Source organism: Aphidius gifuensis, linkage group LG4 (genome assembly GCF_014905175.1).
Source record: "Aphidius gifuensis isolate YNYX2018 linkage group LG4, ASM1490517v1, whole genome shotgun sequence".
Taxonomy (NCBI): Eukaryota; Metazoa; Arthropoda; class Insecta; order Hymenoptera; family Braconidae; genus Aphidius; species Aphidius gifuensis.
Window position 1 is genome coordinate 11,415,489 of NC_057791.1, and position 26,827 is coordinate 11,442,315.

Below are 26,827 nucleotides of genomic sequence, written 5' to 3' on the forward strand. Positions count from 1 at the left end.
GTTGCTGAAGTGGGTATAAAGAATTATTTTTTGAGCAACTGTAATTCCTTAGCCACGCATCTTTTCCTTAGCTACTGCTTTTCCTTAGACATTTTTATTTATTTTATGAATAAAATACATGTAAATCTATTTTTTAAAAATACAAATGTCCAAGGAAAAGCAGTAGCTAAGGAAAAGATGTAGCTAAGGAATTACAGTTGCCAAAAAATTTCTGTTTTAAGCAACATTACTTTCTTAAAACATAATTGTTTGGCAACATTAATTTCCGAGTTACATCTTTTCTTAGCCACTGCTTCTCCTTGATATCTTATATATTTATTTAAGGTGAAACACCAGTTCTGTTTTACCGGTAAAGTCTGTATGTTTTATATATACAAAAAAAATACTATTATTATTATTGAAATTTTTTCCTATATAAAACACATGGGCTCTACCGGTAAAACAGAATAACTGGTGTTTCACCTTAAACAAATAAAATACATGTACCAACATATATCGAGCAATGACAGCTAATTGTCGAGTCGACAGTCGGTAAGAATGTTCAAAAATGGCGTCTCAGGTATCTTACAGTTTCTTACAGTATCTTACAGTATCTTACTGTAAGTGTAAGAAACCTCAAAAATCGACCATTTACCCATCACTGGTGCCGGCTATGACAACCATGAGACCAACACTATGAAGCGATATTTTCATTTTTTAGTTGTATATGCTATATGTATACGCTATGCATTATGTATACTGCCTATGCTATATGTATACTGCCTATGCCTGGCATATATGATATGTATACTATGCTATATGTATGCTGCCTATGCTGTATGTATACGTTTTAAACTATACATATTTAGATTTGACCAAAACAATGATAAGAAATATGTTATATAATAAAGTAGGCTGGTTCCAATTGAATATTTTGTAATAGATTGTAATCTTCAAACCAAAAATATAATCAATGAGAATCTTTCTTTTTTGTCGGATCATGCTTCGTCAAATGCCTGTTCGAGTGTAATAGCATCATTCAATTTAAATTTTCACCTCTACCAACAAGAAACGAGATGTATGTTGTAACCGATTTTCTGAACTGCGCGTCGAGAACTATCGGCCAATGTTAACAACGAGGATTTCTTACCATCTTTCTCTAAATCACCAGGGGGAGCCATGTTGGTTATCTCGGAAGCCAACAGCCCTAGGAGTAACGAGAACAAAACGTGAACCTAACCCAGTTTTAGAAACGGTAGGGGGGCGCGGTCCACCTGTTAGGATTATGAAATACAAAACCAAACCTGAATATAGCTATCCTGAACCAAGTATAGTGTATTACATACGTCTATATTACATTGCAACTATACTATAGGAAAATACTGACGTCACAAGTATCATAAGTGTAGGAGCAAATATTGTACATGTGAAATGAGTATTTTGTATAGGGAACCATACAGCGAGCCATCGAGATCAGGTCTTACACTTAAGTTGCCATTGCAATAATAATATATCTCAAGCGTGATCATTAGTATTAGTCTGTCATTGGAAATTCGGACAGAGTTTCACAAGGACCGAACTTCTGATACCTAGAGAACCTTCACAAGAAATCCAAACGATGTAGAGAGAACCAGTAATAAACCATAGAGATCCAGTCAAGAGAAGGTAGTGATCAATCGGGAGCCAGACAAGTGCAGACAAGTACTGTCGTCTCACGACAACGTAAAGTGCTAAGCTACTGAAGGTTCTCTTTTCCCACTCACACGCTCTCCCACCTATCGCCCCGGACACGCGCAGCACGCTTTCCTTGCCCGCAACACGAATAGAATTACGATTGAGCAATTGAGCAATTGAGGTTTGAGGTATCCAGACATGTTACGGGATATCGAGTATACAGGATGTCTCGTAAGTCGCGCATGCCAGGTATACCACGAGGAAGCGTTTAATATACGTGAATTACGACGCTTTGTTCGAGTTATTAACGGTTGACCAATGACATCGAGCGTCGATATTATCATTATGGCGTCTGAACCCACGTGTTTACGGATTAAATGTTTTGTTTTTAATTAATTAAAATTCGAACCCAGATAGAGCTAAATCATAAATTCGCTGGATGAATGCGCAGCTGCATACTCACACACATAGCACTAACACTCATTACACATGAAAAATATAACTTATAATTTAAAATCACATTTATATTTTTGATCACTTTATGTGATTTATTTTTTGATCACATTTTAATTTAAAATACTTTTATATTTTTTTTGATCACATTATGTGATTATTCTATCAATGTGATCAATAAATAAATCACATAATGTGATCAAAAATATAAATGTGATTTTAAATTAGAGAAGATCATATTTTTGATCACATTATGTGATTTATTTATTGATCACATTGATAGAATAATCACATAATGTGATCAAAAAAATATAAAAGTATTTTAAATTAAAATGTGATCAAAAAAGAAATCACATAATGTGATCAAAAATATAAATGTGATTTTAAATTATAAGTGATTATTTTGTCATAATTAGTGTGTGCGTATGCAGCTGCGCATTCATCCAGCGAATTTATGATTGAGCTCTATCTGGCGTTCGAATTTTGAATTAATTAAAAAAACAAAAACATTTTAATCCATGGCGCGTAAACACACACGTGGGTTCAGACGCCATAATGATGATAATTATCGACGCTCGATTCTCATTGGTCAACTTAAAACGTGAATAACTCGGGCACAAAGCGTCGTAGACCCAAAATTTAAAAACACGTACTATTTAAAATTTCACGTTCAATCTCGTGGTATACCTGGCATGCGTGACTTACGAGACATCCTGTATACGCATTATGTGCCACTATTGACACCATATGTAATGGACTTGACCCTTCACAGAGCTTGAGCAGTGATCCTTTTGAATTAATAACCACCAACTCCCATTAGTTATTAATAATCCAATCGACAACAAATTAATAATCAGAACTCATTACTCCAATAACAAGATCTTTCTATTGATTAATTATTCCGAGAACCGGGGAAATAATAAATTTCGTTACGATGTATATGCAAATTTGATTAAATACTTCCTGAGCGTACATTTGGAATGAATTATTACGTACCCATAATTGGTTTGTGGTCTGGCGTAAAACTTTCTGGACCACAAACTGTTGATTTAATTCCTGTAGTCGACAATTTTGGTATCAATTCAATCATTGATTTAACATGCACATTAAAAATTGTCCAGTCAAGTTCATATAGACAAAATGAGAAATCACCAGGTAACTAATAAACAATAAATTGATTATAAAAAAATATAATAACAAAACTTTAATTATTTATTTTATAATAAATGAAGACTATTATTTGATTATATTACTGATTTCAAGATTACTGGATTCGGCTCGTAACCTCCAATATGAAGTGAATTACCCTGGACTTTAAGGTAAATGCTACTATCATGGTCTCGAATGTTTGGCATACCCTGGACACCTTCAATTGCTTCGGTGACAACATATGCATGTTTCATTGGAATAAGTGGTATATCAAGACCAGCCGTTTTTGATAAATTTTTAGACCACACTCCAGCTGCATTTAACACACAATTTGTGCGTATTGTACCATATGGCGTTTCTACTCCAGTCACGTTTTTTGACGCACCAAAACCATTATCTTGAATTAATATTCGAGTGACTGGGCATTCTTCAATAATCTGAAAAAGAAAAATTCTCTGTTACTTCTGAAGTAAGTCGAGTATCCTGTTATCTTAACATTTGTCTGTTAAAGAGCGACACATAGACCACTCAGACTCAGTTGTGTTATTTATCATCAAGTACTCTTTTGACCCACAGAGTTAACACTGATAAACACCTACGGAGCGTGACACCGTTATTATTATCATGTCACCGAGAACAGAAGAATTGTCGATTCTCGTTATAATATAAAATTAAGATATATCAAAATAATTGTAACAACAATAAACAGTTTTAGAAAATTGAAGAATAATTATGATAATAATAGTATGACTGGAAGTGCCACCCGTGGCATTCCCCGAGGAACGAAATTTATATATATCTTTATATATCTTTATATATTCACATATAACTTTATAAAATTTTATATAATTTTATATAATTTTATATAATTATATAAAAATTTAAAAAATTTTCAAACTCTCTATATATAATTATATACAACTTTATAAAGTTACATACAGCTATATATAATTTTATAAAGTTATATATAAATGTGTACAAACTTGTGAACGATTTGTGTATAAGTATATATAATTATATAAAGCTATATATTTCTATATATGTAGCTGTATAAAGTTTCATATAGTTTTATAAAAGTATATAAACTTGTATATGAATATACGAAGATATTTTTACTCAAGGAACGATCGTTATAAAGGTATATAAAGTTATGTATATAATTGTATATAACTATATATAACTTTATATACCTTTATAAGGTTATATATAGCTGTATATAGCAGTATAAATAAGTTTCCTACATGTACAGTTTTATATAATTATATTAACCTTCATAGAACATAATATTTATAAATTAGTGAACCAAAGTTACAAATAATAATATAGAGCGAGTTCTACGCGTTAATTCATTTATAACAAAGATTCTCTATTATTTCTTAAAATGTAAGTCACATTGCACCATAAATATTATTTTAATAAAAAATGTATCACATATTCTTTCTAATAAAACGTGGTATTTTATAGACATAGTCACCGACCCGTATGACAAGTCTTATGTTCTGTACCATACTGAATTTGATCAACATATATTCGCTGGCTTCTTTAATTGGAATAATGTGTTCTATTCGGATTCCAACAGCATCATGAACGAAAAATGATAGGCTATTATCGAAAAAAAGGTCAATAAGTATAATATGTTAAGTATGCAAGCAAAGAATGTATAATAAGGTCAATAGAGTTTACACGGAAAAAAAATTTCATCAAATTTTACTATGCTGCCACATTACCAAAGAACTATCTTTTAGCTATTAAAAAATTTACTATCATTTTAACGAAAAAAAACAATTGTAGTCTTGAAAAATTAAAATGTACCATAGCAATTTTCTTACGTTTTTTTTTTTTGCTATTTCCCGATGAAAAAATTACAACGCATAAAGAAATTTTTACAGAAACCAAATTTAAAATTTAAAATAATCCAGCCTAAAAATTACATTGCAGCATAGCAAAAAATGTTTTTTTTTTTTTTGCTTTGTATATTTATAAAATTTACTCTGCTGTTGTGGACAAAATTGAAATGATCCTCTGAAAATTTACAATGTAGCATAGTAATTTTAATAACTTTCTTGGCATTCCTGTACGTGTCACTAACAAATACAAAGCAACATATTTAAAATTACAATGGGGCATAGCAAAATTGATGACGGACTCAGAAATGTCAACTGCCTCCACTTTTTAGTCGACTGCGCAGGCGTGACTTTTGCTTGTTGATGTAAAACAAATAAATTTTTATTTTCACATGCGTTATCGTGGCGCATCGGATACTGCGTAGGGTTGGTAACCGAAAGGTATGGGGTTCAAGTCCTGAGCCTGGACAGTTTTATGTCTACGTATTTAATGTAGAAAAAAAAAAAAAAAAAAAAAGAACATTTCTTTATAATATTTTTTTTGAGCATTCATCAACAAAGCAAATTTTGCGTTTGACCATTTTAAAATACAGTTATATATATACATTTATACAATTTTATATACCTTTATGCACTTTGTATGAAGTTTTATATAGTTATATAAAGTTTTATACAACATGTTATATATAGCTTTATAAATAAAGTGGCAATATAAAACCATATATAACTTTATACAACTTTAGAAAATTTTATACAATTATATAAAGTTATATATAAATTTCGTTCCTCGGGTCGATGCTCAGCAGCCCATCGCGCGTTATCTATATAGGTCAACGAGTAGCTGACTCTTGGTTGATTTTTTATGTACCAATATTGGTATGTCGATGCTTGTATGGCCAGCTCTTTTTAAGCCATGAATCAACCATGTTTCGATAAATTCATGGTTGACGCAGACAGGATAGATATCTAAGTCAAAGCTGGCTGATCGAAGGCTGGTCAGGTTTATTAAAGACTCGCCAACCTATAACTTGCGATTCATCGGCCAAGAGTCAGCAGTAGTGTAACTAGTAGATTTCTATATCAGAGGGCGGTCAGAAAAAAGTAGATCGGAAGGGACGAAGGACTGCAACCTGGTCAGTAAAACAGAGATGGTGAAAAAATATAAATATGACATTTTAACGTGAGAATTCCCAATTGTCATGTGTGAGTAATGCAGAGATGGTAAAGAAATTTGAATATATTATTTGAATGTGTGATTTCCCATTTGCCTTGTGTCGGTAATACAGACTTGACCGGGAAAAATCAAATTTTGTCATTTTAACGTGAGATTTCTCATGTCTCATATCCCATGTTCGCTGTCTCATGTCCCATGTCTCAAGTTTCATGTCTTATGGCTTATGTCTTATAGATAATGTCTTATAGCTCATGTCTCATATCTCATGCCTTACGAACATATATATTTTTAAATTGAATGTTTCTGTAACTAGGAAAAAATTGAAATGAAAATAAAAAAAATTGTATTGCATATTTGGTTGACACATGGAACTTGATCGCAGTCTGTATATATCTTAGAATATTACTTTGCATTTCATTTTGTGTTAATCTTTTTTTATTTATCGAAGAAATTTGCTGACTCCTAACACAAGATTAACTTACATTTACTGTAAATTTCTTTTATTTATTAAATTTGCAGATTTTGAACACAAGATTAACTTACATTTTTTCTTAATTTCTTTTATAAAATTTGCACGTGAGAATTTGCTGATTGTGAATCATTTCAGTCGCTACTCCTTTTGCTCTTTTTATTTTTTTTATTTCTATATAAGCTAGAAGTTATTGTGAAATATTGTCATTCGAAAATCGAGACTGTTTAAAGGAAGTTCTTACTAAATACATAATCCAAGCAGAAAAAAGGTAAGAAAGATTTATTTATGTTTATACCTTTACTATTATTTATTTATTTATTGGACAATATTTATTAATTAAAATGTACACATCATATAATAGTCTATGTTTGCGCTGTTTTTTGTAGACATACAACCCAATTTGTATCATTTTTTTTCTTATTTTTTTGTAATGTTTCGTATTTTGGTAATACAAGTGCTGAACCTTTTTTGCTTTCTACTTTGTTTTCTCAAAGACTTGACCAACAGTGAAATATAATGTTTATATTTTTGTGTCCTGTTTGTCAGAAATGCACCATCAGCTTTGAAATTTTTACGATAATTCAAACGATAATTTATTGTTTTTTGATTTTTGAATGGTATACATAGTATCATTATTTTGAGTCTTGTCATAAGGGTTTATCATTCTACGGTCTCCAATTTGTTTCTCGATCATCTAAATTTTTTCTTTATCTTTATTATATCATCGTATGTATCATCATCATAACCATCACCACTAATATTATCCTTATAAAAAGTTGACGGATCGATAAAATTTTTTTCATCATTTTATTTTTCTTCTGGCGCGTATTCTCCGTCTTGGTTTTCATCATCTTTTTTAAATGCTTGTTTTTTATTGGAACTTGGTGCTGATTTTTGTTTTAATACATTTGCTAGAATTTTTTTAGTCGTTCAGTAATAGGTCCTAACACTTCACTTGTTATTCTCTTATTTTCAACTCGACCATATTTAATTAATTCATGTTTACGTCTTATAAAGTCACTTGCTTGTTCAATTTTATGCAATAGTGATTTTTCAGCATGTAAGTTTGTATGTTTTATGATAGATAAAGATGCTGTTGACAGTTAACAATACACAATCCTACCGTCTTTATCTTAGAATTGTTACAAGTAAATGGCATGTTTACAAGTCTGGTTTTCCACTGGCTTTGCTCTGGCTTTTGTCTGATTTTACTCTTGGTTAACTCTGGGTTCCCTCTGGCTTTTGTATTGCCACAGATAAATTTCGATTTTTTTTTATTCTTCACGTGAAAAATTAATTTTAACATTGAAAAAGTCTGTAAAATTCATCTGCAAAATCGGTTACTCCTGCCTTTCACCCGCTGAGACATCATTTGACTTCATTGAACGTCAATGATGACCAATGACGACTCAACCTCCACCGTCCTTCAATTCGGCAATTGAAAAATTCAGTGAATTATTATTGCAAAAAGAAATTGCGTTTGTTTTGCCAGAATTTAAAGGCTCACAAAATACACCTCCCACACTATTTGGTAATAAACTTCCATGTCTTTTTTCGCATGGTTTTTTTCAGAGTAGTTTTTGCACAATTTGATTAAAATTTATGACTGGCAACTTTAATGGTTGTTCTTGAAATTCCATGTTTTTTACAACTGAATAAGCTGCTTGCTTAATTTGTACTAACGCGAAAACATATAAATATCTGGGATTTTATTGAACAAAGATTGAGCATCGACGTGCAATTAAAAAAAAAAAAGGAAGGGCTTGATAAAAGATTAGCTCGTGGAGATGGTGGTGTTAATCCATTGGATGAACATTGTCGTGAGCATGATATAATTTACTCAGAAAATCCTGACAATCTTGAAGAACGACATAAAGGTGATAAAATACGTGCCGATAAAGCTTTGCAACGTGTTTTCGCCAAAAATTCATCACTTACTGGAAGAGCTGTAGTGGTGCTGTAAAAAAAGTTAGTGGAAAAAAAAAAATTCATTTACCACGAATTTTACCTCTACCATCAAATAAAGAAAATAACAGTGATGGTAGTATACTACCATTTTTTATATCACTATTTGCTGGATTAAGTGCATCTGGTGCTATGACGGTCAGTGCAACAACAATTTTAGAAACAATAAATGTTGTGCATGCAGCAAAAAAATTATACCGAGAAAATCAACGTCATAATAAAAAAATGGAATCAATTGTATTGGGCAAAAGATTATCGATCATTTTACAAAAGAGGACTAGGTTTTTCTTTGAATCCAGCAAAGAAAGTAAACTTAAAGAATAAAAAAAACTTGTAACGCTACTACATCGAGCTTTCACAAATATTGATATTATCAAATACGCCAAAGCTTTTCAAATTCCTTATTTCTAGGGAGTTTCCATGAGAAACGGTTAACCAATAATTTGTCTTTGTAAAAATGAGTCAGCAATTGTAAATCTTGATGATAAAGATAGCGCTGGTACACATTGGGCTGCATATAAAAAACGTCTCAATGATGTCATGTATTTTGATAGCTTTGGTGATTTGAAGCCTCCACAAGAGCTGATTAATTATCTCGGTATTGGTAGCATTCACTATAATTATAAAAAAATCAAAATTATAATACAATTGTTTGCGGTCATCTATGTCCCAAGTTTCTGGCTGGTAAGAGACTATAAACAATCATTACACTTCCTGGAATAATCATTAGTCATGGATGATTCATTTACGTTAACATTGTCAGGCTGGTCATCGACTCTTGAAACACAATACTTTCCGCTGATTGAGTTGTCACTTGTCAGCAAACAAAAATTATGTTGTTGGGCTTGTCGAGCTTACAACATTTAATTCTATACCAAATATTGATATTGGTAATAATATTGAAAGATGTAAAGTGATTACGATTCCACCAGGAAGTTATGAAATTAAGGATATTGGAAGTTATATCCAAAAAGCATTAGTTTATAGTACTGCTACCATTAGTATTCAACTAAAGAACAATGAGCTACATAGTGAAATAAAATGTAACAGACATATTCATTATACACCAGAAGACTATTGGAAGATTGTTGGGCTTTACAAAACGAATTCTCGAAGCTGATATTCTACATAAACCTGACTTGTCTGTTGCCATATTGAAGGTCAATACAATTCAAATTCAGTGTTACATAACAACTGGTGCATATATGAATCAGCACAAAGTTCACACAATACATGAATTTTCCCAGTTGTGCCTCCTGGATATAATATCGTTGAAGTACCATATCATGTTATTCATCTTCCAGTCACAGTTTGAGCAATACATCAATTGCAATTAAAAGTTGTCGATCAAGATAGTGAAATTGTAAATTTCCGTGGAAAAACTATTACGATTCAACTACACATTAAAAGTGTCAAATAGGAAAAAAAATATGGGCATCGTTTCCAAAAATAAAGAAAAAAGAATAAACATAATGATAAGAAAATTAGGCAAAGCTATAAATGCGAGACCTTATGCCAAAAAAAAATCAGTCAAAAGCACGGAAGAAAAACGATAACACATCTGAGTATTCCGTTTCTCAAGAGTCTCGGTCTCAATCCACGTCAACAACATCAAAAGAAATAAAAGTATCATTTTGTTGCTGTTTTTGTATTATACCATAGATGAAATTTTAAGTATACATTTTAAGTAAACTTTAAGATTGCATCAAATGCTAGACATGGTACAGTAAAATAATGAAGTGCATCCAAACTGTATGTTGAAAAACAGCTCAAACAATAATTTTCAAAAATATCTGCCAATAAAAGCAAATCAGTTTTCAAATATAAATCGGAATATTTGCCTAATGTCTTTATTCTAAGTTTTTCCCAAATACCTTTGGCATGTTCATAGTCTCCATCTGATATATCAGAATTATTTCATTTTGAAAAAAATAAAATAAAAAAGAGCTTTTTCACTTAATTTTTCTTATAAGTCAATATATCCATAGGGAAATACACCTTTTCCACACAATAAATTAAAGTATTCGTTATTGCATTTACTAAGTGTTATAATTTTTTGTTCATTGCTCGAATCGTATAATAGTTTGTCAATACTACTTGGCATAAATCTGTATAAGTCAATGAATCGCAATTTCACAACAGTTTTTTCCACTTTTTTTGTAAATGAAATATTTTTTTTTTTTGTTTATTGGTAAAATGTGTATTTGACCATCAAATATCTTGCAAAGTCCTTAAATGAAAAAATGAAAGTCATATCATGATGAATTGTGCATGACTACATGTATAGTGTGAGACTTAGTATAATGAATATTACACCTGACATGAGCTAGGCCACGATCTTTTTCGTTGAAATTATCGTGGTCCCGATGCTAGTGTCGAGTTTCAGATTCTGTCTGGCAATTCGGGTCATTATTACACGGACGTCCTTAACCAGTTTATCCGGTATATGTGCGATCGCTCTGGCCAGTCTTGGGAGGTCTTTTTCCAGTAGTTTTGCCCCTTCCTTCTCCAGCCATTTTTCCAACTCGGTATCCGCGCACGCCACCTGAATTCTTCCTTGGTAAAGGTAACAACCTTGGAATCTCGGGACAAAAACGCCAAGCGCTATTTCGTCCGTCCTTTCCAGAAGTTCTCCTAGCATCAAGTTGGCTTGAATATGTCCGACTGGTCCTCGTGAATGATCACGAGTTTGGGCACATTGGCTGTGACAACCGCGAATGAAAATTAATTCTTCTAATCCGGTCTCTTTTTAAGCTCTTGCTGAGCAGATTTTGGAGTACTTCCCGATCGCCTCGCCCGTTTTTGAGCTTGAACAGGCGCAACAGTTCCTCCTTCCGAGGTACCTGCCATCCCTGCTCTTGCCAACGTCCTTCGAGCTTAGCTACTGAGCTTAGTCAAAGGCAATCCCTGTCTATGACTCTTGGTGGAAAAGGCTTTGCCCTCCCCCTCGGTCGATCGTTTACACTTCTGTGTCTCCTGAGGAGTCCCAGTAATCAGTAAGCCCTGCGGCATAATGTTTTTGGTTTTTTCGGTACCCATACGAAATCTCACGAGTATCTAGGGAAATACGATTTTAACCCAACAGAGCCCTGAATGCTGGGCAAGGGTATAAATACAACTAGACCGAGATACTCAAGCCCTCTCACCGACGTTCAGGTCATGTAATCCATAGAGAAGGTTTTTTAGACTATTACTTATATGATTATGAGCGCGAAATGTAAGCAATATCTTCCGATTGAATCGCTATTTGTATCAGACTTATAAATTGCTATTTCTTACCTAATAATTCGTATGACATATGGGTTAAATAATAATAAAAATACTGATAATAATTTTTGCAATGATAAAAATTTACAAAATTTCACTTGATTTTTTCAGCATTTTATTCTGGTCTCATCTTCAGACAACCACCAGCAGTTCAATAGATTTTGCTTTAGGGGTCTTTCTTCAGGTTCAAATTGAATAAGGCTTCATGGTACTGGATTTTACTGGAATCAACATTACTCAAAAACTCAAAATAATTGAATTGTATTTAATATTTTATTTACTCACATTTCAATAAATGACGAATAATTTCACTTTAAAAAAAAAAAAAATATTAGTGTGGTATATAATGCGGTAGTTACACTAAAATATAATAAAACTGGAAGCCGAACTCTTTCGTCAAAAGTATCGCCGAGAGAAAAACGAAATTAGTGAATTCTTGTCCTTGTCAGTACAGTCACGTCAACTAAAATTGGTTGAGACTACTGACATACAATGTAACTTTTATATCGTGTAGTACTAGTTTGTTTTGACGTTGACTGTACAAGATTTAATGTGCGCATGCGCGAGCCAGAAGGAAATTCACCAATATATTGCTATCCCTGGCGACACTCCCGTACATTGGCTAAGCATAAGAGTTCAGCTGCCAGTTTTATTATATTTCAGTGGCTAGTTACAACATTTAACTTCAAAATTTTTCACTCAAGTATATTTGCAAAAAAAATTTACAAAAAAATTAATTAAAGAAAATAAAGATTGAATATAATATTTATATTAAAATTTTACTTACGATATCTTTCCATCTTCAAATGATAATAAATAGTTTTGTTATATCATCTCGTGTTGATTGACAATTAAATAAAATAAATAATATTATTCACTGACAGCTATAAATAGAGTATAAGTAGAGCCTATACCTTACCTATACTTATACTCTACAAAAAATGATTCTCGTCAAATGTATTCAAAGATAAAAAAATGGAAAGTAATCAAAAAAGTAAAGTCGACTATATCTTTCATGTTGCTAAAATAATATAAATCACGTCCAACGTGAAGACAATGATTTGAACGGGGCATCGAAACATGATCCGTGACGTACAGCAAGCACGCGCGGTCATTGTAGATCCATTGCTTTACATCCTGCACAAAGAAATGTGTGGCGTGTTGCATCATATACACATTTTAGTACAATATTATCCTATGATGAAATATCTTTTCCAAAAAAACTTCGGGACATACCAAAATTCGAAAAACTGAATCATTTAAAAATCAATGTCACACTGTTGTTTATTAATTTGTAAAAAAATTTTGCCAAAATCAGTGGTGCCTTGCTGACGCATAGCAGTATTAAGGTCTATATATTTTTTAAGCCATGAGTTTTGTTCAAATTTCAATATACGATGAATTTTATTCAACTTCAGGCCAACTAAGAAAATATAGTTTTGAATTTCTATAATGTATAACATAATTTTTTTTCGCAAATAGAGTTGTCATTAATTTTCATTGCTGTGAATTTGGTGCTGTAAATTGCTCTGGACACAACGGTAAATCTTTATGCTATGCATGTAAATATTTTGGATAACCTAAGTCAACCTCTCAGATATATATATCACAATTTCAGCTTCATCAGATGCAGAAATGCAGATGCAGAAAATAAAACAATATGTCATAAATGTGAGGAGACTTCTCACGTGCGAGGATTTCAATACGTATGGCTTCGCTTCCGTAAAATTGTCTAAGAATTAGCTAATTGTGAGTTTGAATTCAATGGAAATAGCTAATAGCTATGGTGTATCAAGACATCTTATAAACCTCGAACAGGCGCCCCATTGATGTCGATATAATAGTCTTGACCCTGTACATAGCTTCTGACCCCGTGATCGGAATTATTAATAACTAACTCCTATTAGTTATTAACAACGCAAGCGATAGCAATAAATAATAATCAGAACTCATTCTGATCGTTATTTATTTCGAGAACCCACGAAATAATAAATTTCGTTACACTTCTCCCCGTGAGGGAAGTTTCGACCCGAAACTGACAGAACCAACTACCCTTCCACTGACCTATGGACATTGCTAGCTTGCCCAACTCATTTGACATCACATGTCATTCCTTTTTGTACAGCTTTTAAGTCTGTAATCGAGAGCTTGCCTTTATCTATTCCAGAGAGATCTGTCAAACGAGATACCGTCGATGATAATTTTCTATAATTATCCTGTAGTGATCCATCTATAGTTCCCCATTTAGTGATCCTTACCTTAATGGTAGAACATTCGAAGCGTCTAGCAATCGAATACCTTCTAATCCATCAATGCTTTAAGAGAGTGTCTACCGATAAAGTTGTTAGAAAAGACAGTGTCTTTTTACCGGGACCAAGATTGTTGTCATTCTTTAAGAGATCCTTACTAGTCAAAAAGAGCCAAGATTGTGACTTACTTGGGCTCGCGACTGGGCTTATATACCCGTTTCAAAAGTAGAGAGGGTAACTCCTACTCCGAGCCAAGTAACGCACAAGACTTCTGCGCAAACTGAGTGAAAGTGGTAAAACTTCCGCGCCAAGTCTTACTTGCGACGAGAACCAGAACTATTAGAGATTCATTACAAGAGAACCATCAAGCTATACGACGAGAAGTAAAATCAAAACAATCGAAATATCGAACGAGAACCAACATCTAAGTTTTCGATACATCGAGATACCAAACGAGAACCGTTCTCAACCTCTAACCTGAGGGAGTAGAAGATAGCCAGAGAACCATTCATTCAGCTAATGAATGCTATTATTTCGAGACACAACGAGATCCATGTCAGGGAACCAAGACGATAATGTCTTTTAAGAAGAGATCTAAGTCGTACGGTAGCCAAGACGATAATGTCTAGTAGTGATCCAAGTCAAGAGAGATCCAAGTCGTACGGTAGCCAAAACGATAATGTCTAGTAGTGATCCAAGTCAAGAGAGATCCAAGTCGTAAGATAGCCAAGACGATAATGAGCTGCTCTGTTTGAGACAGCTCCTTATATAGGCTATCATCCCTTCCATCGAGAACTGATAATTGCCGTTTGCGCAACTCCTAGCCCTTCTCGACCAATGAGGAGTGTCGGCCAATCACAAAAGAGAACCCAGACATTATCCGATGGCGTCAGCCAATCAGAAAATTCGCCTACAACTTATCCATTCTTCTAGGTTTTGCACCTAGCGACATCTGTTGGGATTTTCGTGAACCACTTTTGGCGGGAAAGTTTGAAAAATTTTCAATGTAAATTTTCGTTTTTCGGTAACCATCTTGTTTTAATGTATCCGTCGGTAACTACGGTATCCAGTCACTAGTTCTATACACAACGCAACCACTCACTATGATTTTTAATCTATAGCAGCCTCAGTAGGTAACCCCTATTTCATAATCCTTTCACGGCAGGCCCCACGTTGGGAGCCATTTTGTAACCGATTTTCTGACCTGCGCGGCGAGAACTATCGGCCAAGGTTAACAACGAGGATTTCTCACCATCCTCCTCAAAATCACCGGGGGGAGCCATGTTGGTTATCTCGGAAGCCAACAGCCGTAGGAGTAACGAGAACAAAATACGAGAACCTAACTCAGTCTTAGAAATGGTAGAGGGGTGCGGTCCACCTGATCGGACTATGAGATACGTAACTAAACCTGAGGGAACTATCGTGAACCAAGCATAGTGTTACATACGCCTATATTATATTGCGACTATACTATGGCAAAATACTGACGTCAGAAGTATCATAAGTGTAGGAGCAAATATACTACATATAAAATGAGTATTTTGTATAGGGAACCATACAGCGATCCATCCGTGACCAGGTCTTACACATACGTTGCCATTGCAATAATAATATATCTCAATATTATTATTATTGTTATTATTTACAGCGATCCATTCGTGAACTCACACATACACATTTATGTGTGATGATGGTCTAACCATCACATACACATTATGTAGTGAGAATATAATAATAATTATTATTATAATAAGAGAACCATATAACGTGATCATTAGTATTAGTCCGTCATCGGAAATTCAAGCAGAGTTTCACCAGGACTTAACGTCTGATACCTAGGGAACCTTTACGAGAGATCCAAACGATGTCGAGAGAACCAGTAGTGAACCAAGAGAGCCAGTCAAGAGAAGGTAGTGATCAGTACGAGAACCAGACAAGTTGTGTCGTCTCACGACGACGTTGAGTACTCAGCTGCTGTCAGCTTCCCCCCACTCAGTAGGTGCTTTCTTTTGTGTATTTATTTTTTTTCACTTTAATGCGCATGATCATGCACATGCACACGTCATGCAAACATGAGAAGAGAACAGTGGCGTCGAACAAATAATTTTAAAAAAATAAGAATTGAAACATAGCTGATCCAGCCCCTCATGTCCTACGCTGTTGCAAAGTGACTTTTTGCTGACTGCGCATTCAACTGCGCATGCGTGAAAATAAACAGGAAAAAAAATAAACACCCAAAAGAAAGCACCTAGTAGCACTTTCCTACCTATCGCCTAGGACATGCGCCGCACGCATTCAGAACACGAATAGGTGTACGATCCGGCTTTGTACACAGCCTTCGGTGAGTTCATCGCGACGATGGAGGAGTGGGGAAATCGCCACGATAAGGTTTGGTGTATCAAGACATCTTATAAACATCGAACAGGCGCCCCATTGATGTCGATATAATAGTCTTGACCCTGTACATAGCTTCTGGCCCCGTGATCGGAATTATTAATAACTAACTCCTATTAGTTATTAAGGGCCGGTTTTTTCGTCCAACATTACAGTTAACTAAGGTTTAAACTGGTTTAAACTCTAGTTAACTAACTAAGGATTTGGTTACCGACTGCGTTTTTTACATGCTTCAATATTAAAAATATTAATCGATAAGTAGTTAATCCTTAGTTAGTTAAAGTTAGTTAATGCTCAGTTAACTGTAATGTTGGACAAAAAAACCGGCCCTAACAACGCAAGCGATAGCAATAAATAATAATCAGAACTCATTCTGATCGTTATTTATTTCGAGAACCCACGAAATAATAAATTTCGTTACAATATATAATATATAATATATATATAATATACTATATGTATGAGACAGAATTTCTACCAAAGTCATTGAAAATACATAGTTTTAAAGAATTGAACATTAAAATTAGAAATATTTGAAGTAAAATATTACCAAAAAGACGAAATGGAATGAATTTCAACTCAACAGTGGTTGCAGGGAATTTGATTGATATTTTATGAAAATAACTATTGATAAAAAATAATTGAAAAATAAATAATAATTGTTATTTTGACAAAATTCTTATACCAAAAATGACAACATAAGTAACTATTATCGGGATTTTCAAAGGACTGTCTGTATATTGTAAATAATGAAAAAGTACTTCTCGTTACAATGAACAGAAAAGTCCAGAAACTTTAAAATAAATATTTATCTATATCAAATTATTTTAACGTTGAATTAAATTTTATTTTAATATGAACTTTTTGTTATCTGTCGGTAAATAGCCTACTTATGTTACAATAAAAATATTTAACGCAATATATTTTCTGATAAATAAGTTTGATATTAATATTCATCGAGAAAATTGTTTTTAATTGTAACGAGAGCTTTTTATCTGGTAATACTTGCTCTCGATCGCATCCTCGTAAAACGATGGATTTGAGAAATATTTTCTTCGAATATATCACTCATTAACGCGAAAGTTTTGTAAAAAGTTCTAGAATGATGGAATGATAAAAAATGTTCTGAAATATTCTCAAAATGTTTTAAACAAAGAAAATTCTATCAAATTTTTTTTTAAGTCTACAATATTCTTGAATAATCGATATTTCCAATCCTTTTAGAACATTCTTGATCTTTCCAAAACGAAACTTGTTCAATATAAAGCCCGAAAGACATGAACCATGACTAGTTTCTTATTACTTCTCATAATGTGAAAAGTCAAATATTAAAATCAGTTCAGAACAGTTTCAAATTGATAAAGATTATGCAGCAAGGATATAAAATAACTAGTACTCCAGAACAAATCGAGAACCGGATTAAATCATGGATTTTTAAACAGCTCAAATATGTCATATTTGTGAAGAGAAATTTCTCCGTCAAACATTAAACACCGTGACTACTGTAATTTCACAGATCACTACAGAGGAGCAGCGCATCTTGACTGTAACGTCAATTATACAGATTTACATACAATACCAGTAGTGTTTCATAACCTCCCAGGTTGTTACTTACGTACACTTCTTTTTAAAATCTCTTGCAAACATGGTTGGGGATTCAATCAGAATTTTACCAATTGAAGAAGAGGAATATATATTATTCACAAAAGGAGTCAAGTATCCATGCTCGTAGAGCCATCTACTTATGAATTCGAGATTCATCGACTACTACAAACTGGCATTAATCCCAGCTGATTGTGATAGAAAAAATACTGGACACTGCTGTGAAGATACTAAAAAATTCATATTATTAAAAAAACTGTCCGAAGGCTACGGGCCAGGAACTTGATTCTCAAATGCTTTTTTCGTGATAACTCACTCGTGAGCGCGTTTACTCGTGAGATCCTGTAGCTCGCTCGGCAGCTGCGTGAACCTGGCACCCCACTTTATCGTAGAGACTTGTAGTATGGCTCATTTTGAAGGTCTTAATTTGTAGTAATTTGTAGTGAAAAGGGTTTAATTTGTAGTTCAAAAATTGAGGGTGAAAAAAGGGTTAAAAGGTACTTTCTTCAAAAATTGACTTAGAGCGATGAGAGTAGGGCCAAAACGTTCGTTGGAATTTGTAGTAATTTGTAGTAAAAAGAGTTTAATTTGTAGTTCAAAAATTAGGTGTGAAAAAAGGGTTAAAATGTACTTTCGCAGAAAATTGAAGAAAAATAGTAATGAAGAGGTCAAATAGCTTTCTTAGAATTTGTAGTAATTTGTAGTGAACAAATTTTAATTTTAAGTTAAAAAATAATGACACAAAAAAAATATTTTGTTTTTTGGAGCAATAATCATGATAAAATTGCATAACTTTTTTGTTGACAACCAGAAAAAAATTACGAGTAAAATAAATGGAGAAAAAATCGTGAAAAATATAAATATATTTTTACTAAACCAGTTTCCCAAAAAAACAAAGTCAAAAAAGTGGAAAAAAAAATTTTTTTTTTACTCCAAAATATTGAATACTAAATAACTTTTTTATTTATTGACCAAAAAAAAAACTAAAATATTGGATAGATAGGAAAACATCCTAGCTAATTTGTAGTGAAGAAATTAGAATTTGTAGTTGAAGCATTTGTCCGGAAAAATCAATTCTCTGACATATTCCCTTAATAAAATATTGCGTAACTTTTTTATTTATTGACCAAAATTCAAACTAAAATATTGAGTAGATAGGGAAACATCCTAGCTAATTTGTAGTGAAGAAATAAGAATTTGTAGTTGAACCATTTGTCCGGAAAAATTAATTCTCTGACATATACCCTTAATAAAATATTGCGTAACTTTTTTATTTATTGACCAAAATTCAAACTAAAATATTGAGTAGATAGGGAAACATCCTAGCTAATTTGTAGTGAAGAAATTAGAATTTGTAGTTGAACTATTTGTCCGGAAAAATTAATTCTCTCATATAATACCTTCATAAATTATTGCGTAACTTTCTTATTTATTGACCAAAATTTAAACTAAAATATTAAATAGATAGGGAAACATCCTAGCTAATTTGTAGTGAAGAAATTAGAATTTGTAGTTGAACCATTTGTCCGGAAAAATTAATTCTCTGACATATTCCCTTAATAAAATATTGCGTAACTTTCTTATTTATTGACCAAAATTTAAACTAAAATATTAAATAGATAGGGAAACATCCTAGCTAATTTGTAGTGAAGGAATTAGAATTTGTAGTTGAACCATTTGTCCGGAAACATTAATTCTCTCATATAATATCTTCATAAATTATTGCGTAACTTTCTTATTTATTGACCAAAATTCAAACTAAAATATTGAGTAGATAGGGAAACATCCTAGCTAATTTGTAGTGAAGAAATTAGAATTTGTAGTTGAACCATTTGTCCGGAAAAATTAATTCTCTCATATAATACTTTAATAAATTATTGCGTAACTTTCTTATTTATTGACCAAAATTTAAACTAAAATATTAAATAGATAGGGAAACATCCTAGCTAATTCGTAGTGAAGAAATTAGAGTTTGTAGTTGAACCATTTGTCCGGAAAAATTAATTCTCTCATATAATACTTTAATAAATTATTGCGTAACTTTCTTATTTATTGACCAAAATTCAAACTAAAATATTAAATAGATAGGGAAACATCCTAGCTAATTTGTAGTGAAGAAATTAGAGTTTGTAGTTGAACCATTTGTCCGGAAAAATTAATTCTCTCATATAATACTTTATTAAGTTATTGCGTAACTTTTTTATTTATTGACTTAAATTCAAACTAAATCATTGAATAGATAGGGAAACATCCTAGCTAATTTGTAGTGGAGGAATTAGAATTTTCAGTTGTACCATTTGTCCGGAAAAATTATTTTTCTGACATATTCCCTTAATAAAATATTGCGTAACTTTTTTCTCCAATGGTTCAACTACAAATTCCAATTCCTTCACTACAAATTAGCTTGGATGTTTCCCTATCTATTCAATATTTTAGTTTGAATTTTGGTCAATAAATAAAAAAGTTACGCAATAATTTTTTAAGGTATTATATGAGAGAATGAATTTTTCCGGACAAATGGTTCAACTACAAATTCTAAATTCTTCACTACAAATTAGCTAGGATGTTTCCCTATCTATTTAATATTTTAGTTTGAATTTTGGTCAATAAATAAAAAAGTTACGCAATAATTTTTTAAGATATTATATGAGAGAATTAATTTTTCCGGACAAATGGTTTAACTACAAATTCTAATTTCTTCACTACAAATTAGCTAGGATGTTTCCCTATCTATTTAATATTTTAGTTTGAATTGTGGTCAATAAATAAGAAAGTTACGCAATAATTTATTAAGATATTATATGAGAGAAATAATTTTTCCGGACAAATGGTTCACCTACAAATTCCAATTCCTTCACTACAAATTAGCTAGGATGTTTTTCTATCTATCCAATATTTTAGTTTTTTTTTTGGTCAATAAATAAAAAAGTTATTTAGTATTCAATATTTTGGAGTAAAAAAAAAATTTTTTTTTCCACTTTTTTGACTTTGTTTTTTTGGGAAACTGGTTTAGTAAAAATATATTTATATTTTTCACGATTTTTTCTCCATTTATTTTACTCGTAATTTTTTTCTGGTTGTCAACAAAAAAGTTATGCAATTTTATCATGATTATTGCTCCAAAAAAAAAAATATTTTTTTTGTGTCATTATTTTTTAACTCAAAATCAAAATTTGTTCACTACAAATTACTACAAATTCTAAGAAAGCTATTTGACCTCTTCATTACTATTTTTCTTCAATTTTCTGCGAAAGTACATTTTAACCCTTTTTTCACACCTAATTTTTTAACTACAAATTAAACTATTTTTACTACAAATTACTACAAATTCCAACGAACGTTTTGGCCCTACTCTCATCGCTCTAAGTCAATTTTTGAAGAAAGTACCTTTTAACCCTTTTTTCACCCTTAATTTTTGAACTACAAATTAAACCCTTTTCTCTACAAATTACTACAAATTAAGACCTTCAAAATGAGCCATACTACAAGTCTCTACGATAAAGTGGGGTGCCAGGTTCACGCAGCTCGCTCGGCCGAGTTCGCTGGCAAGCAAATATCACGGTGTATAAACTGTTACTCACCGGTAAGATTGTTTGCAAAGATTCATTATTACTGTTCTAAAATGAATTATGTTGTCATTTAATTTAGATTAAATAACGTGAATTATTACTGTGATCAACTGTCACCGGGAAGACTGTCTCATTATTGAAAGAAACCTATTTAAACAATAACAAACAATCTCACCGGTGAAATACAGTTTATACACCGTGATACTTGCTCGCCAGCGAACTTTGCCGAGTGAGCGACAGCAATTCACGAGTGAGTTGTCACGAAAAATGCGTTTGGGAATCTGATCGTAAACCTATTCGTGTTGCGGGCTAGAAAATCGTGCTGCGCATGTACAGGCGATACGTAGCTTAGCATTTTCCCATGTTGTAAGACGACAGTTTGACACAACTTGTCTGGCTCGTTATGGTTCACTAATGGCTTCTTCTATTTCGTTTGGATATCTTGTGTGGTTCCCTATATATCAGATGTAATTTCACGGTTACACTCTGCCCAAATTTCCAATGACACACCAATACTAATGATCACGCTGGATCTCTGTATGGCTCTCTCATAATAATGATAGTTTATACTACCACTACATAATGATTCATGTGTATGATTTTAGTCACAGTATATAAGATACTTGAAACTTGAGCATGAGACGTGAGAAATTCCACTTAAAAATGATATAACTTAATTTTTTCCAATCAAGTCTATATTACTGCCCCATAAAAAGTGAAAAATCCCACGTTTAAATGATATAAATAAATTACCACCATCAACTCTGTATTACTAACCGGCTCCCATTCTCCTGTCCCCTGCAATCAACCTTCTTCCTGAGCGTCTGCAGTTTTGCAACTCTTTTTCACCCGTACCTCCCCCTAACATCAAATTTATCTTTTTCAAGTAACTTCCAGCGTCTTCTAATTTTATAGGAAGTACACGGAGAGAAAAAAATATTAGGTTTTACTAAAAAAAAAATACTGGAATTTCCTATGTTTTATAGTATCAGTGGATGTTTTGGGAAATTTAGCAGCATTTATCATCTAAACAGTGAGTTTTACTATATTTTAGAATTTTAATCAGACGTAGTGAATTTTATAATACTTAATCGTAAAAACAGTGAGTTTTACTATATTTTAGAATTTCAATCAAACGTAGTAAATTTTATAATACTTAATCGTAAAAATGTCCATGTTCAAAATAAAAAGTACTATGTTGTATAGTTGAAAATATATTTAATCAAAAAATTAAAAAAAAAAATGATTATTTTTTTTTTTTTGTTGTATTATTACGCAGAAGCTTTTTTTTTTTTTCTATCCCACGCTGACCGGGGATCGAACCGACATAGATCAAAGGTTTCAAATTAGGCTTGAAATAATTGTTTTTCACACGGAGAGAAAAAAATATTAGATTTTACTAAAAAAAAACACTGGATTTTACTATGTTTTATAGTACTGGTGGATGTTTTGGGAAATTTAGCAACATTCATCATGTAAATATCATCATACTTAATCGTAAAAATGGCCATGTTTAAAATAAAAAGTACTATGTTGTATAGTTAAAAATATATTAGATTAAAAAATATTAAAAAAAATTGTCAATTTTTTTTCTGGTGTATCATCATCGCAGAAGCTTTTGTTTTTTTTTTTTTTTTTTTTTTTCTTTCGCACTCTGACCGGGGATTGAACCGACGAAGTATGTATTGACGTGGTATCGGGTACGCTTTAGATCGCTTAGCTACGGGACTTAACTGGAATTAACGTAAAATTAACTCTTTTGTTTGATATTTCGTCTTTCTGCATTTTTTACCATGTGAACATAGTAAAATTCGCATCAAATATCGTAATTAATATAAAACACACAATAATAATTAAATCGGGAATCGTATTTTTTAAAATTGATGAGTAGTAGAAATAACATTGTTCGAATTTAGGTACTGAATGATTATTTTTAAGAGCGTCAATTGTCAATTCTACACTGAGAAAAATTTTAACTAAAAATTAAAACCATGGTTGAATAGAAATTACTATACTGCTTTGTAATTTGTGTTTTATTTCTGGGACTGGCCGCGAGAGATGATATTCTACAATAAAATTATGTAAAATGTCACAATGTCAAAAAATTGTTATGTTACTTCAAGTCTCTGTACATCGTTATCTATTGCAGATAGGCATGGGGTTGAGTGAAGTTAATTATTGAGAATTTAATTCTAAACAATATATAAAGAATTACTTTTTTTGATTAATCTCTTAGATAATGAGTTATGAGTTAATTGAAATAAAGAACATACATGTTTTGTGGAAACAATAAAAAATATTAAGTTCGAATAAAAAATACTGCACAATTTAATAAATATTTTAATAATAAATAATAAAATTTATCATGTATATTTATATCGCTTTGTGAAAATTCTGGTTGTGGGGTGAAATAACACAAAGATGGCCGACTGATTGAACAAATGATTGAATTGTCATGTGATTTCAAGCATTTCTACAGCCTTATCTGTTGAAGCTAGGTATGGGGTTAAGCGAGGTTCATTATTGGTAATTTATTTCTAAACAATTTATCAAGAATTAATTTTTTCTATTTATCAATTAGTTTTCGAGTTTTGAGCATGTAAACAGAAAAGAAAAAATGTTGCCGGGAATTGATGCCATTCTCCGTGAATCTAGCACAAACTGCCGAACTTAGCACAAAAAATGTCTAACTTTTAAATAAAATTTATAATAAAATATAGTAAATTCTAAGACCGGTAGTGGGTAAATTCTCAGTCTGCTAAAATTTACTTGTGAGTATCGTGAATTTAGTCATTTTTTTTAAAGAAAAATTACAATAAAATTATGTAAATTTTATGGCTTAGTATTGTATATAGTCAATGGCCAAATTTTTTACATAACTTCATTGTAAAAATTATTTATCAATATACGAATAATTCTTACGAATAATAGGAGCAACGCAGTTTTTACTATTCGCTTTGTAATTTTTTCTTTTATAGCACTTTGTATCTAAAGTTCATTAAAAAAAAAGATTTCGTTAGTACTTTCGACTATGTCTTCAGTAAAAAAAATCTTGTTCCATAGTTTGATTACAAATGATTTAATTGACTATGTGCCTTTATTAAAATATATATAATATAAATAATAAAAAATTAAAAAACAAAATATTATATCTTATCAAAAATCCGAAAACATCCACTACCGTAGCATAGTAAAACATAATATTTTTTTCTCTCCGTGCAAAATTTTATAACTTTTTTAAATTATTTTTTTTTGTAAAAATAGTATTTTTCGTGAAAAAAAAAAAAAAAACTGTTTTTTTTTTTCATTTTTTGGAGAAAATAAGAAAATGACTAAATAGATAATGCTTTTTTCTATTAGAGGCGGTAGAATTTTCAGAGACGCTTCTTTTAGGCTAAAATCGAAGTCATTACGACAATTAGTTCAGAAGTTATAAACGTTCGTTTTTTTTGGGTGATAAATTTGGGTGCGTGAACCTGACCTGCATAAATCCTAGAAAAATAATCTAGGATACTCATTAGAAGCGTCTTGATTTGTAATAATTTGTACCACCATTGATTTAATTTGTACCTCAAAATTAAAGGGTCCAGAAAGGGTTAAATATCGACTTTTTTTCTAGATGACTTTCTAGATGAGGGGTAAAAAAAATTGCTACAGACGCAGAATAATTTGTACTAATTTGTACCACCAAGCCCGGAATTTGTACCTCAAGAATAACAACAAAAAAGAATTATTTACTCCAAAATGATAATTAACAATTGCATATCTACTTCAATTATTGAGGTACGAATTCTAATTTAATCGGTACAAATTAGCTCTTGTTCTGTTCTTCAAAATAAAAAAAAAATTATTGAAAAATATTGATTTTCAAAGGCGCCATGCGATTGTTAGTTAAATATTTTTATTAACAAATGCATGGCGCCTTTAAATATTAATATTTTTTAATAATTTTTTTTTATTTTAAAGAACAAAACAAAAGCTAATTTGTACCGATATAATTAGAATTTGTACCTCAATAATAATAATAAAGTATTATCAATTGATATTACGGAGTAACTTGTGTTTCTATTATTATTATTGAGGTACAAATTCTAGATTTATCCGTACAAATTAGCCTTTGTTCTGCTTATTAAAATAAAAAAAAAATTATTGAAAAATATTGTTTATTAAATATTTTTATTAACAAATGCATGGCGCCTTTAAATATCAATATTTTTTAATAATTTTTATTTATTTTAAAGAGCAAAAACAAAAGCTTATTTGTACCGATGAAACTGGAATTTGTATCTCAATAATAATAATAATAAAACAAGTTACTCCGAAATATCAATTGATAATACTTTATTATTATTATTGAGGTACAAATTCTAATTTTATCGGTACAAATTAGCTTTTGTTTTGTTCTTTGAAATAAAAAACAAGTTATTAAAAAATATTGATATTTGAAGGCATCATGCATTTGTTAATAAAAATATTCAACTAACAATTGAACAATAATTTTTTTTTTATTTCAAGGAACAGAACAAGAGCTAATTTGTACCGATCAAATTAGAATTTGTACCTAAATAATTAAAGTAGATATGCAATTGTAAATTATCATTTTGGAGTAAATAATTTTTTTTTGTTGTTATTCTTGAGGTACAAATTCCGGGCTTGGCGGTACAAGCTAGTACAAATTATTCTGCGTCTGTAGCAATTTTTTTTACCCCCCTAAGTCATCTAGAAAAAAAGTCGATATTTAACCTTTTCTGGACCCTTTAATTTTGAGGTACAAATTAAATTAATGGTGGTACAAATTACTACAAATCAAGACGCTTCTGATGAGTATCCTAGATAATTTTCCTAGGACTTATGCAGGCCAGGTTCACGCACCCGATAAATTTAATACTACGGCTGAGCCTTTTCGGCTCCTAACCTCTATAAAAAATTCAATTATTTTTTGAACAATCTCTTTTTTGCTTAAAGAATTTCTTTTTAAAAGTTATTTGACTGAAAAAAAGTCTCCCAAAACAGTTACAGTTAATTATCTATTGGAA

General features: G+C 31.6%; 1 protein-coding gene across 2 annotated transcripts in view; it reads right to left on the reverse strand.

Annotated features, from left to right (window-relative positions):
• Nucleotides 1-26,827, reverse strand: part of LOC122855053 (sarcosine dehydrogenase, mitochondrial) — a 100,829-nt gene that overhangs the window by 44,109 nt on the left and 29,893 nt on the right. For both annotated transcript variants that reach the window (XM_044156177.1, XM_044156175.1), the window contains exons 5-6: nt 3,360-3,692; nt 3,103-3,265 (exon numbers count right to left, since the gene is read on the reverse strand). In XM_044156177.1, the coding sequence (XP_044012112.1) occupies nt 3,103-3,265; nt 3,360-3,692 (496 nt within the window). The remainder of the gene's footprint in view (nt 1-3,102; nt 3,266-3,359; nt 3,693-26,827) is intronic.